At 39.9% G+C, this 17,514-nt stretch overlaps 1 protein-coding gene across 1 annotated transcript; it reads right to left on the minus strand.

Moving 5' to 3' along the window:
- Positions 1–5,821: 5,821 nt before the first annotated feature.
- LOC126596347 (putative vesicle-associated membrane protein 726) lies at positions 5,822–9,628 on the minus strand. Its single transcript, XM_050262901.1, has 5 exons — positions 9,302–9,628; positions 7,343–7,484; positions 7,126–7,246; positions 6,550–6,612; positions 5,822–6,278 (listed from the first exon to the last, which is right to left on the minus strand). Exons 1-5 carry the CDS (start codon positions 9,489–9,491, stop codon positions 6,132–6,134), a joined length of 663 nt encoding a protein of 220 aa, XP_050118858.1. The 5' UTR covers positions 9,492–9,628; the 3' UTR covers positions 5,822–6,131.
- Positions 9,629–17,514: the final 7,886 nt, after the last annotated feature.

Raw genomic sequence — 17,514 nt, forward strand, 5'->3', positions numbered from 1 at the left:
AGAGGTATAGATCTATTCCTTGACATTGTTCTTAAGTTAAATGATTTGATGCATTATATATATACCTATGAACCTTGAAGGGGATTTGCATGACTATTGCTTTGATATTATTTGATAAATTGCTTCCGTTGCTCATGTATATAAATTTTGAATTGTATATGCATGCTAGCCATTTCGAAATCCCATATTAATTTCATAGATTTCCCTTCAAGTGTCTCCTTACCAATAGTTAAAGAAACTCTAGTCTAGCACTAGAGGGAATCAACTAACTAAAAGAGATTAAGAAGTAATAAGAATTACAAACCGATTTGTTCAAATTCCTACAAATTACACATACTAAGAGGGAGAGATAATTTAATGTCCAACGTGACAAGGTCCAATTGAAACAGTAATTAAAACACATTCCCAAGGTTCAAACAATTTGAGTTTAGCGCCTTATCTCATAGCTCAATTATCGTTTAAGGCATAAGTCCATAGTCACCCATTTTTCTAACTACTTAATCACATTAAATAAATATATGGAATGCAACACAAACAATTAGATTTAGTACATATGGGCATAATAATATTATGAGTTTAAACAACCAATAAAATTAAAATCAAATATTTTAACTTTTCAAATAGTAGGGGTCTAAATGCAAATATGAAAAGTTAGGGGTCAAACCGTAAATACTTGAAAGTATAAACAACCCTTTTAATATTACAAAAAAGCCCCACAAGTGGGTAATCCACTAGGGTGGCCGGCAAACATAATGGGGATGGGAGGTTTCACCCATCTTGCATTGAACCAACATAAAGTAGAGAAAAAATTAAATTTTGCTTGTCACTTGGTTTTGCTTTAAGGACTTTAGTGAAAAGGGTGATGGAAATTTAACTAGACTAGACTAGGTTTGAATAAATTTTGACATGGCTATGGATGGTTTGTACATCATCCAAAACCACAAAACAATGCATAAGAAACAAATAAAACCATTTTCACCAAAAACCAAACCATGAACACCAAGAACAAAACCATGAACACATTTTCAAGATTTGTATATTCTTGGTGATTTTTCAAACCCAAAAACAAAAGTGACAAGATTTCTACTTTCTAGCTTTAAAGTGTGTGTGTGTGATTCAAAATAAAAACACAAACACATAGCCAAAAACCCCTTTTTGCCGTGCCCTCCCTATGACTCAAAACCCCAAAATTTGTTCTAAACTCATTCTTCATTCATGCATCCAAAACACTTTTTGCATACATATCTTTCTCAACTATTGATTTACATTTTTCAACAATTGAAAAACAAAAGATAAACATACGTTGAATGAAGCAATAATATGTCATACATAAAATTAAAACCCATATGCATAAAATCCAAAAGGACACATCATACATAAACCTTTGGCTCTGATACCACTTGAAGGGAATGCTATGAGATTTCATGTGGGATTTCTAGTGACTAGCATGCATATACAATTCAAAATTTTTATACGAAAGCAACGGAAGCATGTTATCAAATAATATCAAAGCAATAGTCATGTAAACCCCCTTCAAGATTCATAGGTTTATGTAAGATGCATCAAAAACAAATTTATATAAGAACAAAGTTTAGGAGTAGTTTTATACCTCTTGATCTAGATCTTAGACCAAGGATGGACCACCTCCAAGCCCTTTGCTCCTTGAACTCCTTGAGCCTAGCCTCCTTCCTTGCCTCCTCCACTTTGTTTAGAATGAGTGCTCCTAGGTTCTCTTCAAGTTTCCAAAATTGAAAACCTCTAAAGATCCTCACCCACTAGTGTAGTGAGAAGGATGAAGGAATAACCAAAGGGGTGAAAAGATGATTAGCTAAATCCCCCTATGGTGGCCGGCCCTTTGAGTGTTAGAGAGATATTTTTTCTTTTTCTCTTTTGTTCTTTTAACACTTCAAAAACCCTAATGAAACATTTGCTATAAAGTTCCTTTTATAGCCAAAAAGAAACAAGTCAACATTTGACCTTTCTCTCCCTCCTTTGGCCGGCCCCTTTGTGTTGTTTGGGCTTTAGACTTTTATTTATTTCAAGTCATCCAATGCTTGAATAAAAGCCCAATGGGCCCAATTAAACCCGAACGTTTCTTTAAGCCCAAAACAATCTTATATCGCTTTTATGATTTCTTTAGACTTTCTAATTAATCACAACACTTAATTAATCCAATTAATTATTTCCATCATCCATTAATTACTCACTACAAGAGTGTATTGGTGAACAATCATTTTAGGTTCTAATTAGTAAGGCAGTGAGGTGATTGGTACCAATCCAATTGATTATATTTAATCCAATCACTTAGTGAATTAAAACTTACTTTTAATTCACCTTCTTCTTTGACGACTACATTTAATCATCTAGAAGAACTCACAAGCCATGAGTGACATCTAACCATATATCATGGCTACCCAAGCTAATGTAGAAGTTGTTCGGAGAACCTATTCAGTTGGAATTACAATGTAATTCGATCCTTCTCTAAAACAATACTCCCAATCACATCACTAGGGTATGGATATATTATGTCAAACCCCTAATGTGATTATTCCTTCTTATATGATTCAATTGAGTCGTATAGGAACGCTTTCCTTTATTACGCTCGATACTTCGGCCGAAGATTCCAGAATCATATCTTAGAGTATTCATCCTCTCTTAACGAGGATTAGAGATTCCTTGTTGCGCATTCACTTGCCTTCATGACTAAGTGGCTTAACCCCGACTATGCCGTGGACACCCGCCGATGGAGTGACTTTGACATAATCAAAGATCAAGTACTTAACCACAAGACAACGATGATGCCTTAGGTCAAAGGACTACTTAAATTATTCCAACCATTAGAGTTACTTGCTTGACATGTGAGTAGACCTCCATGCAAGTACTCTCGTTCGATTGTGTTCAGTGAACTCAGTCCCTTAATGAGCACCTACATACTTGTCTTAGTGTCACTACACGAATGGGATGAGACTTTCCATCCTTATAATTGAAGCGAACATAGTATGTACCGGTCTATGCATTGTCAGTATCCCTCCGACAATCCTATGACCAGGAACCTTTTGGACATGATGGTTATGTGAAAAAGGTCTCTGTAGTCTAACTTCATTAGATTACTTCTTCAATCGATCCATTGTCCATGGATTCACTATTTAGGACATATATCGTTTATAGAGATAGTCATAAATAGTATCTTTGCCATTTGATGTATAAGAGTCATCTATACATCCATTTATTGTCCTGAAAGGTTTCTTCCAAAGATTGACTTTCAGGGCATATTTCCAACAAGGCTGTGGGAAGACAGTTTGCTGCTATGTTTTGGTGAGATCTCCGTTGGGCATCACAAGTTGCAGGGTGTTGATGACGGCAAAGGCACATCGACGGTAGTGCTTTTCTTTGTTGATGTCGCTGCTGGTACTAGGATCTGGGCGAAAGATTGCAGAGAAGTTGAAGGTGTCGACAACGTGGCGGCGGCGGGTGTTGATCCCTTCCTTCATTGACGCGACTTTCTTTGGTTTCTTCTGGCTTTATGCGACACGACATTAGCAAACCCATCTCCTTCAAGCCGCATAATGCACGAATTCCTTCTGGAAAACCACCATTATGCCACTGCATCATCAAATCCATCTCCTTCAAGTCACAGAGTGCATGGGCTCATTCTGGTTCATCACCTTTGGATCACGAATTGCACTGCCCTTTGAGCTTCTTCCGGAGGACTGATGGAGACGACAGTTGAAGAGCAGTGGTGTTGCGGTTTGGTTGCTGCAACTTGGGAGGATGTTGGGGAATAGGAGAGGTTAGAGAAGCAAATTGCTTCTTTATTTCCTATGAAACCGAGAGAAACCAAACAAAGAAAAATTTAGAAGGATGGATTTGTACCTTTAAATGCTTTGTTGCTTTCGTTTGCCGTGTATCCTCTTCTTTGTTTGCTTTTTGTCTCCCTGAATTTCCGCAGTACTTCACCTCTTTGATTTCTCTCTTAATTTCTACAGTCTCTTTTTTTTTTTTTTTTTTTTGTTCCCCCCTCTTCTAATAGCAGCTGATGCCTATTTATAGACATCTTAGGAGCGCTCTATAGTTTTTTATATGGGGGAGATGGAGGCCATGTCTGTTGAATGTACAACACCAGCTCAATAATTAAGGTCCAGCCCATTTGGAATCATGAATGAGAATATGCTAAAAAACTCTAGCAAAGAAGGTAGCAAGTTGGAAAAGCCTAAGTCCACCGCCTTAGGTTTAAGAAAATCTAGAAAAATGGTTTGTTTGTAGAAAAGCCTAGAACCATCACAAATGTGTTGCTATTATGTAATGCCCATGTCGGTGGGCAACTGGAGTCAGCAAAACACCACCTATAAATAGGTGTGTGATGTTGTGAAATAAACCAACCGAAGTAAGAATCAAACAATCAAGAAGACTAAGTGAGAGTGAGAAGTAGGAGTAGTCTTGTGGAAAGTGTGAGTGGTCTAGAGTTTGTCTCTATAGAAAGTGAGTGAGTGTCATAGCTTCTCAAGTGTGTCCTTGAGAGTTTATGTGTTGTAATATTTTGTGTGTGTAATACAAGTAATTTGTTTACTTGTGTTATCTCTCCAACACTTGTGTTAGAATTGTGTACTCTAGTTTTTTTTTTCTCAACAATGTCTTCCGCCACTTTCTCTTAACTTTTCCCACTAACTGTCCAGTCTTCCACGTCTTGCTTTTGCAGAAAAATGGGGAGACTTTGCTTAGCACGTTACTTCCCCCTTTTTGTAGGAGGAAATACATATTTTCTTTTTATTTTTATTTTATTTATGGATGTTGATCTATATGTAAAACCCATCCTTATTTTTTTGGGTTGGATTACATTTTTGTTTTGTCTTGTAGCTTGATCCAATTTGTATGGATTCTATTTTTTAATATGTTATTTATTTATTTTTTTGTTCAACAGTCTGATGAGAAAAATGTTTGGCCATTTGACGATTAATTTCCATTTGAGTTGACGGATTATCCGAATGGCGAACCTGCAAATGGTGTTTCCAAAGTACATTCAGAATTATTATAAACAAAGTTATTACATTACATTCATAATTATTGAAAACAAGTTATGAAATGTAATATGTGTGCCTTGCATCAGTGCATTTACCCTTGACTTATGAATCGGTTGAAGATATCCAAACTTCTTATAGTACCTCTTTTGTTTGCCACGACTTTTCTGAGTTGTAAATTTCAATGCAAGACTAACGGTGTTACCCAGGTATAAAGTTCATAACATTTTCTATAAATTCAATGCAAGACTAAAGATAGTGATTATATTGAAAAACATTTCTCATGGCTCATAATATTTTCAAAGGTTGCTCTAATGGTGCACTGATGCATCACGGGTTCATAGTTAGATACTGAACGTAGCCGTGCGACGAAAAGACCCTCGTGGTGCTGAACGTTGCAACACGAAATATTTGTCTCGCAAAACTTAGTGCAACAACGGTTCTTTTGTGGTGTTAAATATTGCGCCACGAAGGCCTTTGTCCTTTAAAACTTAGTGCGACGAATAGTCCTTCGTCGTATTAAAAATTGCGCTACGAAGGTGCTTCGTCCCTTAAATCTTAGTGCAACAAATGTTAATTTCGTCGCCCAATATACTTTGCGCGACAAACTTTGTGTATTCGTTGCGCAAACCCTAACTTCACAAGCTTTGTGCGATGACACTTTGACGACAAAGGTTTTGTCGTGCAATTTTTTGGCCGACAAAAATCTTCTTTGCGCGACGACCTTTGTTTCGTTGCGATAACTGTTAAACGTAGTAGTGATGAAACCCGTTCTCAACCAACGTAATGTATCACTGCAAATTGGATAGAAGCAAATAAGGGGATAGATAGCATTCCAAAAGGACATGCTGATTTACAAAGTACTCCTCCATTACATCATAAGCTAAGGATCCATTACACATGGTGGAGAACAGTGATTTAACTACCTAGACAAGGTAAAAATATATAAACTATACAACCAATGCGAAATACAAAACCGCCCCCGTCCTAAAATGGCTAGCAAAAGAGGACGGGTATAACCTAGAAAGGTAAAGAACTGGAAGAGTCAGAGCAATTTACCAAGACCTTAACTGCCGCATGACATGAGGAAAGTTTCCAGAGACATTCCAAGGCGACTTAGGTACACTTGAAACCACGACAAATAGATAAATATATGATGAGGGCTATGACAACGAGGATCGCCACGACTATCAGTTTCATCTTCATGTTCTGAAGCCACATCTTTCTTTTCATTTTTGTTCCCTGTGTCCTGAAATCTTGGGCCTGCAACAAACCAGTATTTTAAAAATATAAATACACCATAACAACGTATATTAAAAAAATCGTGAAATTGACAGAGGGGAGATATATAATGGGTATACAAGAAAAGGTGAAAAAATGGGGGAGGGATAAAGAAAAGAAAGTGAGAGCAAGTGTAGCGCCCTGCGAAGTCTATCTAATCAAATAACCATATCATCTTCCATCACCCAAACCTAACAGGACAAGGGTTTCCAGAAGTTCAACTAGCTCCAGAAGTAATGATTCTTCGACTAACCTGGGAGCGAAGATTATCAGTTTTATCCACCAACAGCTCAATCTTCTCACCACGATCAAGAACCTGCACATCATATGAATTTCCACGAGAAAATAGGTAACATATTATCCCACTTGTGATGCAGTGCGAATGAGAAAACAAATATTAGAGGGATAAAATTCAAAAAGAAATGATCTCATTGACCTGTTTACTGGTTGTTTCAAAATGATTACCATTCCCGGTATGTAAACATATCATTGAGTCGATGTATGTAGGCACAGAATATATCCAAAATACACACGAGTTATTGCAAATGTATACACAGAATTAGTCAGAGAGATATTATTGATGCCAGTGCTAAATTTTCGATAGCAAAAGTCCGTTAGTAATCAGAAATAAGCATGCAAAATTAGGCTATATCGTAGACAGTCTTTAACTTCCAAATTACCTATAAGGGTCTTTATGACACAATCAATAATTCGATTCATTTTCAATTAGGCCTTGCTCTAGCCTCTTTGGGGGTTATTACGTCCTTGGTCGCTCAACACACAACAGTTACAAAAATTTGTATAAAAAAACCGTATCAGTTCTTTCTACCTTCTCAATATTTTCCATCATAACACCCTTGACCTCAGTAATCTGAGCCTTCACTTTTGCAAGCTTGTTGATCTCTTCAGGATGATCTACACAGTACTTCATGTGGTCCTTCAGTTTGGGTCTAAAACATCCATATATACAAGAGTTAAGCGTCTTCAGAAAAATTAAAGTTTGAACAATATTTGTTGCCATGAAAAGCACTTCGTGAAATTAATACCCAAACTCTCTGTTCAGTCCATTGGCAACAGCAGTCGCTGCTTTCCCACCACCATATCTTTTGTTGAAATCATCCTTGATTCTCTCCAGGTAGGCAATTGGAATTTGCCTGCCAGCAGATTCAGCGGCAACGACACAGTAGGCTGTAGAATCCAAAATAAAAAGAGTCTAAAACCCTAATCCTACAAGATTAAGAACCACTCCACAAGCATTGAACTTCAATAAATCAATGAACAAAAATCCAATAAAAAAAATCGCAGAGTATAATTTTCTTTTGGTTGGAAGACTTCAAGTTCCATAGAATACAAGTTGGATGGATGAAGTGGAAGAGTACATCCGGCGTGTTGTGTGACCGCCATATGCCACTGAAGCTCAAGGGAAAATTTTATAGGATGGCAATAAGGCCGGCGATGCTGTATGGCACAAAATGTTGGGCGGTGAAGCATCAACACGTACATAAAATGGGTGTAGCAGAGATGAGGATGTTTCGTTGGATGTGTGGGCACACGAGAAAGGATAAGATTAGGAATGAAGATATCCGAGGTAAAGTAGGAGTAGCCGAAATTGAAGGAAAGATGAGAGAAAATCGGTTACGGTGGTTTGGTCATGTGCAAAGAAGGCCTACTGACGCTCTGATTCGGAGATGTGACTATGGGATAGAGGTTCAGGGCCGAAGGGGTAGAGGAAGACCTAGGAAAACTTTGGAACAGACCCTAAGAAAAGACTTAGAGTACTTGGATCTAACGGAGGACATGACACAGAACCGAGAGCAATGGCGTTCTAGGATTCATATATCCGACCCCACTTAGTGGGAAAAGGCTTTGTTGTTGTTGTTGGAAGACTTCAAGTTCTAAGTTCAAACTAAAGACAATCTTCCAATACTACAGCGATAGTCTTCCAATACTATAGCGATCTAGTTATTAATACATAAAGATATATGATCAACCACAATAAGAGCAACGAACAGGAGGAAAAATAGGACCATAGCTGAAAATTGGGACAAGTTATCCAATCTATCTAATCCAATAACGATACACCCAAAAACAAAAAAATTGCTCCAAAACCTTAACATTTGATAGAAACATAAACTTTTCTCAGAAAATCTGATAGTACTTTACACATTCGTAAACGTTTTTGTGAATCTTTTTTAAATACGCACTGTCCAAACGGATTCAGATGATTAAACAGTACCTTTCACCAGTGAATTCTGATTGTAGAAATATTCTCACTGGAAAAGTACGACTGTTTAGTGAATCACAAGATAAATAAAAATACCCCATTGTCTATACAATGTGCATTGCCTATTACATGAATGCAATATAAATATATAACCTTGCCACTGATTCTATAAGATCTGATCAACTGACTATAGGCACAGACGAGCAACCACCCTTCTCGATTGTTCAAGAAATATAAGAAAGTAAAAGAAAATGAATGATGACTAGATGTTAAATCTCATGACATTTCAAATCCGAAAAATACAGAGATCATTTATCAGCTAATCCCCAATGATCCTTATGTTCTGCATAAGCATCCATCAAAAATACATTTCGAATTGTCAAATCAGATATTTTCGCATAGGTCCCTTAATAGAAAAACAAAGACACAGCATCCCAATGTATGCACAATCATTGTCCTTTCTGTATCATTTTCCGAAAGTTTCAATGCACTGCGAATCGCGAAAAATCATGTAAATAAATAATAAAACACAAAAATTTAATTCTATCAAACAAATAATTAACAATAATCAGCGTTTTCATAAACGTACATTGATATAATCCTCTCAATCCAACAAAACAAATGAAAGAACACAGGGATCAATCAAAGTCATCGAAACAAGGAAATCGAAGAGAAGAAGACGGAGATCGGAATAAAATCAACCAAAACTGAAGGGAAACGCATAAATTAATGGGAAGGAAACCGAAGAAAGGCATGAGGAAATGAATGCATGGGGACTCACTGAAGCCGTTTTCGACAAGGTAATTGAAGGTGTGGCCGTCGCAATTGTATGTGAACTTGTTGTTGGAGGAAGGAAGCTTCTGGAGGCATTGAGCGGCGATAGTGGTGAAATTTCCGGTGAACTCTGTGTACTCGGCGAGAACCACAGAGCCTCGAGCGACGAAGCTGTAGATCAGAGATTGCTGCCCCATCTGAATCCCAAATTACAGGAGGAAGAAAAAAAAACCTAACCGTAAGTCCCAATCGAAATGTGGTTGTACGGAGATTCAGAGCGAGAGAGGGATGACGGGATGGAAAGAATGTAAATGCTGAATTTACGCATAGACAGAAAGAAAGAGCCATATACCGTATTATTTCTTTTCTCTGAGTTCCTGAATAGAACGACGTCGTAACACTGCTGATGTAGTTAATTTGAATTTTTCAGTTGCAAAAATAAATAAATAAAAGAAAAATGGAAAAATATGAAAGGTGCATAGACCAAGGCGGGAAGGCCCTGTAGATTAGTGGTTGGACCATGTGCTGCATTCATGAGTTTTGTCAAAATAGGAAAACGTGAACAAATTCTATAACACTTAATCAGAGGATAATTGACACACTCCGATCAGAAATGTTTATCTGGACACCTAAATCACGATGTGCTAATTTAGAGTGTGCATAAATTAAAACATGAAAGTGACTAATTTAGAGTGTGCATGTGAGCAGGATTGAACCCATATCACACAAATAATGTCAGAGTATAGATAAATTGCAATAAAAGAAGAGTAAGGACATTTATACCGAAAGGAAAAGTCTCCCACATAAAAGCTTTTACCAACAATTCTCGTCGTCACGAAACCTTTGCCACTAAAATCATGGAGGGGCGAAAAATAAGGGTGAGTGGGCCTAAAAATAAAGTTTTGTAAAGCTTTTTTCAAAAAGTGTAACCCCTCATTATAAAACAAGTATATGGTTTCCCAAAAATATTATAATATTAATATGTAAGTTCCCTTCAACACAAGTGAGCTAAAGGGTGTAAGCACAACAACAAGGTATCTCAACATCAAATCTCAATTCACTATTATAAGAAATCAATGCTCATTAATTTATGTAGGCACACAAGTCCATTGCAGAGATATTCAAACAATGGAACAGGCTGGGTGTAGGTTTTACATTCTAGTGCTACATCATGTGAGATGTGCTAGTCGCATCACATACGAGTCCAAAATATCACACAAAAGGACAGGCTGTCACCTAACTCTTGATCCAAAGCGAATGTAAACAGTGCATGTGAACTACACGTGAAGCTGGTCCTTGGCCCAGGACAGTACAAACAACTAAGAGACACCGTGTAAATATGTAATAATGAGCAGATAAAACGCAACGATGTCATGCCACAAGTTTATGCTCACAAGTAATATTAAACATAAAGTGTACGAAAAGTCTATTTGTAAAGCTAAACATGGCATGTCACATCATAATATATAAAGCAGTTGTTGGGAAAATCATATATATATATTGTAAACACGGAAATTTCCTGCGATGAACGAGACAAGAAACACGTGTACAAAATAATATTTGTATTGATGATTTAGGGGTTACAATCTCTTCTACAAATTTAGCCTCTGATTCTATCTTTGCAATGGATGGATTTGATGTTGTTGGTCCAAAGGGCCGTCGGGGCTTGATCTTGGGATGAACAGTTGTGCAAATTTGTTGACGTCGTGGATCCAAAGGGCCGTCGGGGCTTGATCTAGGGATGAACGAATGATGAACGATGGACACTTTCTTCAAGGGCCGTCGGGGCTTGATCTTGAATCAGTGGAAGTTCTTCAAGGGCCGTTGGGGCTTGATTTCGAATGAGGATTTGACGAAGAACGAAGAGAGCTTTCTTGATCCTTCGGGATTTGCTTGGGAGCTTTGGAGTTTCAAAGCTTCAAGGTTTTGGTGTGAGGTGAATTGGTTATGAATTGGTGTCCAAAATGAATGCCTTGGCCTCCTATTTATAGAAATCCAAAACTTTATTTTTTGGATTTAAATAATTAGATGAAATAAATCATTTCTGCCAGGTGTTGACACGTGTCCTGTTTGATGACTTTTCCAATTTATTTTGATTTTTCGTTTAGTCACATGCTATGTGTAAAATTTATGTGACACATAAACATTGAAATTTTAATTATGGATCAACATTTATTTTACCGAAATTTCGATGTCTACAAATGCCCCCACTTCAAGGCGCGTCGTATACATGTGCTTGTCACGTGTAGAATATGCGTTTTGAAGTCCCTTACTGCAGATGTTGATCCAAGGGCCGTTGAGGCTTGATCTTGAACTGGGTTGGTGATTTCTTCAAGGGCCGTTAGGGCTTGATCTTGAACTTTGTTTGAAATTTCTTCAAAAGCCGTTGAGGCTTGATCTTGAAGGTTGAAATTGGACCACAAGGAGCTTCATGTGGTAGATGATCTTTCGCTTTGGTAGTGGGTGAATCGGCACGTATTTTGTTGCGCTTATTGACTTTCCACAGCTTTGATCTTGAACTGGTTCGGAGGATTTTCTGGTTTCCTCCAATTGTTGACTTTCCACAGCTTTGATCTTGAACTGGTTCGGAGGACTTTCTGGTTTCCTCCAATTGTTGACTTTCCACAGGCTTATCCTTGAACTGGGTTGGAGGATTTTTTTGGTTTCCTCCAATTGTTGACTTTCCACAGCTTATTCTTGAACTGGGTTGGAGGGTTTTCTGGTTTCCTCCAATTGTTGACTTTCCACAGCTTATTCTTGAACTGGGTTTGATTCAAGGGTGATGGACACTTGATCTTGAATCGGACTTGTAATTTCTTTAAAGGCTGTCAAGGCTTGATCTCGAACTTAAACATGACCACGAGCAGTTTCAGGCCATGCATGCTTTGAAAGATCAAGGAAGTTCGCAGCATTTTCGAACACTACTCGTAAATCCTTCAAGTGATCTAATCTTTTCTTTGTTTTGACCACCACATCATCCACATAACATTCTACGTTCTTGTGTAGCATGTCATTGAAGATTTTCTGCATTGCTCGTTGATATGTAGCTCCAGCGTTCTTTAGACCAAAGGGCATCACCTTGTAACAGTAGATACCTTTTGGAGTGCGGAATGCTGTTAGTTCCTCGTCTTCGAGAGCCATACGAATTTGATTGTATCCAGAAGAGCCGTCCATGAATGACAGTGCCTCGTGGCCAGTGGTTGCGTCCACCATGATTTCGATGATTGGCAAGGGGAAGTCGTCCTTCGGACAAGCGTCGTTGAGGTCCCGGAAGTCTACGCAAACACGTATTTGTCCAGATTTCTTAAGGACGATGACGATGTTGGAGATCCACTTGGGGTATTGCACCTCTCGAATGAATCCTGCTTTGATTAGCTTGTCAATCTCTGCCTCGATTTGTGGAATGAGCTCGGATCGATATCGCCTTTGAGTTTGCTTTATTGGTCGTGTTCCAGGCTTGACTGCAAGATGATGCACATCGATGACAGGGTGCGGCGACGGTGCTTTCTCACTTGTTCCACATTTTGTCTTATGGCTTGTGGTTTTGGTTTCCTTGTTTTTTTGTAGGTTACCAATGTCCATCCTTCTTCATCATCGGCATGTGCATCTTGTTCGTTTTCCCCCAGTGATGGTTGTGCAGAAGGTATCGTGTAACTTGAACATTGATAGGAATGGTCAAGTGCTACTTGGAGAGGCACGGGATCGAAAGATCCAAATGCAATTGTAGTAGTATGTGTCGCGGCCGTATCTTCGAGGTCGAGCTCGATTCGCCCTTGTTGTGCTAGCTTCATGATGAGCTATTTGAGGACGAAGCATTTACCCACAGGATGGCTCACGATTCGATGGTACTTGCAATATTTAGGATCGTTTATGCGATTCATTTCTTCAGGCCGCTTGCATTCGGGTAGCTCAATTACCTTCTTTTCTAGCAAGTCGTCTAACATTGCATCCATGTCTGAGTCAGGAAAAGGGTATACCTTCTGCTCCAATTCCCTCAAGGTGCTTTTGTACCTTTCTTGGGTGCGAGGAGGCTCACTTTTCTTTATCTCCTTTGCTTTGGTTTTGGAGGAGATCTTGATAGGCGCGGAGGCGGTCTTGACGGGCGCAGTGCTGATGGTGAACGCTTCCTTGGAGGGTTTCTTCCCAGTCTTGTCTACATTTGGGGAGAACACCTTATCCTTCTTGAAGTCGGTGATCGGCTCTTTCTTCCCGTGATGGGCAATACTTAGCTCCATGTCATGGGCACGGGTGGCTAGCTCTTCAAATGTCCGTGGTTTGATGCCTTGAAGGATATAGTGTAACCCCCATTGCATGCCTCGGACGCACATCTCAATCGAAGAGATCTCCGAGAGCCTGTCCTTGCAATTGAGGCTCAGATTGCGCCATCGGTTGATGTAGTCCACAACTGGCTCATCCCTCCATTGCTTCGTGCTTGTCAGCTCTAGCATGCTCACGGTGCGACGGGTGCTGTAGAAGTGGTTGAGGAATTCCCTTTCCAACTGTTCCCAGCTGTTGATGGATTCGGGCTCCAGGTCTGTGTACCACTGAAAGGCGTTTCCTTTTAACGAGCGCACAAACTGCTTGGCGAGGTAATCTCCTTCCGTCCCTGCATTGTTGCAGGTTTCGACGAAATGTGCGACATGTTGCTTCGGGTTTCCTTTTCCATCAAACTGCATGAACTTTGGTGGTTGATAACCCCTTGGCATCTTTAGGGCATCAATCTTCTTGGAGTAGGGCTTTGAGTAGAATGATGAGGTATGTGAGCTCCCTTCGTACTGCGTCTTGATGGTGCTGGCGATCATCTCTTGCAGTTGTTGGATAGAAAGAGATCCTATGAGTGCCTCTGCTTGGCCTGGCTCCGGCTTCACATCGATTTTCTCCACCGGAGGCTCTTCATCCTCGTCGTTTTCCTTCTTTACTGAACCATCCCCTTGCTCGATTTTCACGTCGGGCTTTACATCTAGTTGATTGACTAGTGCGGCGATTTGCTGGTCTTTTTCTTCCACAATCCGTGTTAGCCTTGCGATTGTTTCATTCATATGAGCCAGCTGCTCATCGATTGAAGTTGCTCCAGCAGTCATGACTTGCATGGCTGAGTTGCCGCTTGAGTCGGCATCGGAAAGCATGAAACCAGAGTACTTCCTTGGGCTTTCCTTCTTTGGCGCCTTTAGCGAAGCCAGGGTGATCAAAGGTTCATGCCTCAGGTGCTCTTGTTCCTTCGGCGGAGTTGATGCAAGGGTGGAAGATGCGGCAGAAAGAGCTCTTGCCTTGCTTCGAGTTATGATGCCCGAAGTAACACCGCCTACGGTGATAACGTTCTTGTTCCTTGCATTGGCTGCGAGAACAACTTGAGCCTTCTTTGATGCCATTTGTGCTTTTTGCTGATTCAAAGATAGAGATGAGAGGTAGAGATGGTCCCACCGGGCGTGCCAAATTTGTAAACACGGAAATTCCTGCGATGAACGAGACAAGAAACGCTTGTACAAAATAATATTTGTATTGATGATTTAGGGGTTACAATCTCTTCTACAAATTTAGCCTCTGATTCTATCTTTGCAATGGGTGGATTTGATGTTGTTGGTCCAAAGGGCCGTTGGGGCTTGATCTTGGGATAAACAGTTGTGCAGATTTGTTGACGTCGTGGATCCAAAGGGCCGTCGGGGCTTGATCTATGGATGAACGAGTGATGAACGATGGACACTTTCTTCAAGGGCCGTAGGGGCTTGATCTTGAATTGATGGAAGTTCTTCAAGGGCCGTTGGGGCTTGATCTTGAAGGTTGAGTTGACGAAGAACGAAGAGGGCTTTCTTGATTCTTCGGGATTTGCTTAGGAGCTTTGGAGTTTCAAAGCTTCAAGGTTTTGGTGTGAGGTGAATTGGTTATGAATTGGTGTCCAAAATGAATGCCTTGGCCTCCTATTTATAGAAATCTAAAACTTGATTTTTTGGATTTAAATAATTAAATGAAATAAATCATTTCTGCCAGGTGTTGACACGTGTCCTGTTTGATGACTTTTCCAATTTATTTTGATTTTTCGTTTAGTCACATGCTATGTGTAAAATTTATGTGACACATAAACATTGAAATTTTAATTATTGATCAACATTTATTTTACCGAAATTTTGATGTCTACAAATGCCCCCACTTCAAGGCGCGTCGTATACATGTGCTTGTCACGTGTAGAAGATGCGTTTTGAAGTCCCTTACTGCAGATGTTGATCCAAGGGCCGTTGAGGCTTGATCTTGAACTGGGTTGGTGATTTCTTCAAGGGCCGTTAGGGCTTGATCTTGAACTTTGTTTGAAATTTCTTCAAAAGCCGTTGAGGCTTGATCTTGAAGGTTGAAATTGGACCACAAGGAGCTTCATGTGGTAGATGATCTTTCGCTTTGGTAGTGGGTGAATCGGCACGTATTTTGTTGAGCTTGTTGACTTTCCACAGCTTTGATCTTGAACTGGTTGAGAGGATTTTCTGGTTTCCTCCAATTGTTGACTTTCCACAGACCATTGCGCTTATTGACTTTCCACAGCTTTGATCTTGAACTGGTTCAGAGGATTTTCTGGTTTCCTCCAATTGTTGACTTTCCACAGGCTTATTCTTGAACTGGGTTTTGATTTAAGGGTGGTAGACACTTAATCTTGAATCGGACTTGTGATTTCCTCAAGGGCCGTCGAGGCTTGATCTTGAATTTGGCTGGAAACTTCTTCAAGGGCCGTTGAGGCTTGATTCTTGAAGGTTGACTCGAACATATTGCAAGCAGGCACGAGGTGAAAGTGACGACTTGTTGCTTTGTTCAATCTTTCTAATTCACACCTGAGCAGTTTGGTCAACGGTATGATCTTCAAGATTGATGGGCTTTTCTTCCAGTTGATGACTTGATCTTTAAGGATTTGATTCAAGGGTGGTAAATCGGCACGTGTAGCTCACAACGTCTAGCGGGTCGACCCAAGAATTTGAGGGTCAAAACAGGTCCACCAAACCCAGAGTGATTGAAACCCTAATGATATGAGATACTTTTGATTTTGAAGAAGTAACGGATGAATCGACTCGTGTTTTGTTGTGCTTGTCTCTACATGCTTCAATGTATCATTTTCCCTTGCCTTATCTGTTCTTCAGGCAGATGTGGTATTTTCTCTAGAAGCATAAGATGTTGAAACAATGGGTATTTCGAGAGCAGTGCTAGGTAAGCAATCAGGGAAGGGTTCCAAGCAGTTGATTCCAGATCGGAAGTTTGATACCAAGTGCTGTCTGATTGCTTTCTTTCTCCTTGTCCCGCAGGTAAAAAACAAGGACAAAGAAAAGGATAGGGAGAAATCATGATATGAAATACTCTTGCTTTCGAAGAAGTGGTGGCGATTTGACAGCGTTGCACAGCGAGGCTTTGTTCTTCGACGATGGTGCCGCCAATATGTTTGTTGAAACTTCTCGAGCTCTTGGATTCAACTCAGACTCCTTCTGCTGGGTTGGTTGATTGTGCAAGGAAGGGGAGACTTGATCTTGAAGGAAATCAGCACATTGTCTCCACATGCTTCAAGGTATCATTTTCACTTGCCTTATCTGTTCTCCGGGAAAATATGGCATCTTCTTCGGAAGTACATCAGCAACTGAAGACGAGTACTCAAGAGCAAAGCCAGGCAAGCAACCGGGCAAAGGTTCCCGGTAGTTGGTTCCTTGCCCGGAGTTTGAGTGGAGGTTTCGACATACTGCTTTGTTTATCCTTGTCTTTGCAGGTAAGAACAAGGACAAAGGAAAGGACAGGGAGAAAGCATGATATGAGATACTCTTGCTTTCTACCCTGGTGATATGAGATACTTTTGCTTTGGGTGTCATTTGTTTGTAGAGGTACTCCAGGAGATGAAGAAAACTGGGTATTTCGAGAGGCTCTGTTGAGAGTGTACTCTCGAAAATGAGGAAGGGTTAGGCATTTTTGCAGGTCTGCCTTGCTATGGACGGTGAAGGTAGACAGTTATAGGAAGTTCTTTAATACCTGTAGAGGTACTATTCTTTCACTCGTGTTGGCAACCATTGAGTGATTGATCAGTATGGCTCTACGCGCTTTCTTCTTTATCAGAAATCTTCGACAAATTGCCCGTAATTTCCGCAAAGCTAAGTGTGCATGTGACAGGTGCTGACGAGGCTGAAAAAGACTGGCGCCTCTTCAATATCTGAGATTGGCGCTTCGACAAATTATCCGTGATTTTCGCAAAGCTGAGTGTGCATG

Source organism: Malus sylvestris, chromosome 13 (genome assembly GCF_916048215.2).
Source record: "Malus sylvestris chromosome 13, drMalSylv7.2, whole genome shotgun sequence".
Taxonomy (NCBI): domain Eukaryota; kingdom Viridiplantae; phylum Streptophyta; class Magnoliopsida; order Rosales; family Rosaceae; genus Malus; species Malus sylvestris.